Source organism: Trachymyrmex septentrionalis, unplaced genomic scaffold (genome assembly GCF_001594115.1).
Source record: "Trachymyrmex septentrionalis isolate Tsep2-gDNA-1 unplaced genomic scaffold, Tsep1.0 scaffold53, whole genome shotgun sequence".
NCBI lineage: Eukaryota > Metazoa > Arthropoda > Insecta > Hymenoptera > Formicidae > Trachymyrmex > Trachymyrmex septentrionalis.
In genome coordinates, this window is record NW_017305705.1 from 327,052 (window position 1) to 329,793 (window position 2,742).

The 2,742-nt window shown below is 30.2% G+C and overlaps 1 protein-coding gene across 2 annotated transcripts in view; it reads left to right on the top strand.

Moving 5' to 3' along the window:
- The window catches only part of LOC108752051 (E3 ubiquitin-protein ligase Nedd-4), a 15,932-nt gene that overhangs the window by 4,001 nt on the left and 9,189 nt on the right, over positions 1-2,742 (top strand). Inside the window, exon 1 of one of the 2 annotated variants that reach the window (XM_018492649.1) lies at positions 1,854-2,079. The exons of the other annotated variant lie outside the window; for it this stretch is intronic. Coding sequence (XP_018348151.1) covers positions 2,023-2,079 — 57 coding nt within the window. The 5' untranslated portion in view covers positions 1,854-2,022. Of the gene's footprint in view, positions 1-1,853; positions 2,080-2,742 lie in introns of those variants that run through there. 2 annotated transcript variants of the gene reach the window in all.

Here is a 2,742-nt window from a genome sequence, read left to right on the forward strand (position 1 = left end):
ATATAGTCCGGATCTATATATATAATAGTTGTTTTAAACCTTAAGCTGTAAGAAATTGATCAATTACAGTCGAATGCGAGGATAATTGATTAGAGGCGATATTCAGAGTCCGTTTTTATTTCAAGATTGTCTTAAGTAACGTCTTAAGATGCTAATACGGCCTTTTGATTGTCTTATGACACTTTAAGACTGTACTTAAGACAATCTCAAATATAAGAATCGATTATGAATACCCGCCTATGATTCGTCCATTTTTTATGGCTTAAGATTTAAAATATATTCTATTGTAGGTTCGGACTTATAGATCTTAAGTGACCTTAAGATTCTCCCCAACCAATGAAATGGCTATATTTTAAGAGTGTTTAGGGCTGCCGCACACAAAATTCCGCAACAGTGACCATAAAACGTAAACTTAAGCCGATGAGCCAATTAGGATATTGCTTTAGATTTACGTAATCTAACGGAAATGGAAATAACAATAAACTTATCCATAACCTCGCAATAAGGTGAATTTCAACCGATTGAAACTCGCCTTATGAATAAGTTCACTGCTATTTCTGTTTCCGTTAATAACGTTAGAGTACGTAGATCTAAAGCAGCATCCTGATTGGCTCATCGCCATCGACTTAAATTCATGTCTTAAGGTTACAGAAATTTTGTCTGCGGCGGTCCTTATATAAGAAAAAATTGTCAATGTTATGTATGTAACTTTTTCTCTAGAACAGAAACGTAAAAAACGAAAATTTTTATGCATGATGTATGATATATAACACGCATAATGTGTATAAAAAATTTTCACTTTCCACGCCTTAGGGAAAAAGTTACACGATTGACTCTGTTCTGTACGAACATAGTCAACGTTGATATTCCTAATTTCTGTAATCAATTTCTTTCCGCGCTGCGAACAAAATAAAAAAACAAAAATGAAAATTCTTTGAAAGTAAAATTAAAATTTGTTTACTTAGAAGAGAGAAACTTTTTGCAATGCAGTAATGCAACTACAGATATACATGAAATTTCAGGTTACATAATAATCACAATTTTTAAGATCATTTAAAATTTAGATATCTAAATTTAAAAATAAATAAATTATTTATGAAATAAATTATTTATTTTTAAATTTACTAAAAATTTTTTTTTTACTAAAATTTTTTCTTAAAGTTTTCAACATTTTAATTCTTTACTCTTATAAAAATGTGCAGTATGTTTCCTTAAATGAATCTTTTTTAGTTAAATAAACTGCAATAAATTTATGAGTATTTAAATGTTATCGAATTTACCAAATCATAAAAATCTTATGTAAATCAGATGTAAGGCTATCTCATTGTGATTTTTTATTGTTTATGATATATCTTTAAGATTGAATCATGCCATGATTAAAAGATAAAAATAAATTTTTGCAATAATTTTCAAATTATTATATTAGCAATTAGCTTTAAAATAATATTTCATGTTAATACATTTTTAATTTTTAATTCAAATAAAAGTATTATAAACAGAATATTATTTTTGTATTCTAAATTTTCTTACATAAGCTGCATATATATATATTAATATTAAATTAATTAATTTTATTATACAAACAAAGTGTATTTACATAATTTAGATATACATTAAAAAAAATTTGCATCTTGTTTTATAAATTTTTTTGTAAAACTTTCATAGTTTTTACACCACGTTTCTTGAGAAATAAATAATATTTTTATCATAAAAAGGAAATTGTATAGTGGGGATTTAAAATAAATTAAGAAAAATTTTGAACAGATTTTTCATATTTATGTGTCGCAAGATATAAATGTGAAGTGCGAGCGCGATGGGTTCGTGTTTTGAATATTTAAAAGACGGCTGGCCATCTTTGAACCCGGAAGCGCGGATGTCACATCCGTCTCGATCGTGCAATGGTCGCGGAGGGGGGTTAGGACAAAATAGGTTTCTTGATGGCACACGAGAAACTGTGAGGTCCGTTAAATAGCAAGAGAGAGCGGTCGGCGATTAGGTACCAATTAAACAAACGTAACGTTAATGGCAGAGGAACATGTTTACGGTTACAATCCGACGATCGGAGTCGATGCCGATTCCGTACGTAACTCCACTTTGACAGTTTGACAAGTACAGGTTGGGTTTCGGAGCGACTGATAAAGGCGCAACCAACGAACGAGTGTTACTTTCGGGCACGGCTGTTTATTATCATGGCCTTTTTTTCCCTTCCACGAAGCGGTTTCATCGATATACACATGGTCCATTCCGACCAACAGCTTGTATCGCGATGACAATGACGAAATCGTAATCCTACCAGAAAAATATCAGTTCGTGATGTTAATCCTAAATTACACTTGCAACGTAGCAGTATTTTAACGACGTCGCTCGCACGTGTTTTCCAAATGGCGCATTAATTATCGATACTATATTTTACTATTCATTATTGTTGTAATGAAGCATTTCCGACGTAACTTTGATGTAATTACTGGCGATATGTTTTGTGCAACATAGTGCAATATTCAAGAAAGGCTTGTCTGCCATTATAATAATCTGTCGGGGAGATATCGTTTGATAATTTTTTTCTGTAGTATGTCTATATAAAAGTGAAACTTGTATTTTTCTAATTTAGTGCTTGAAACATGGTTGCGCAAATATATTGTGGTAAAATATTATAGATTTTAATTACGTTTCAGTATTGGTTGTACTTTTAATGGTATTATAAATTATATATTTATATATATAATATATATTATTGTATTCATA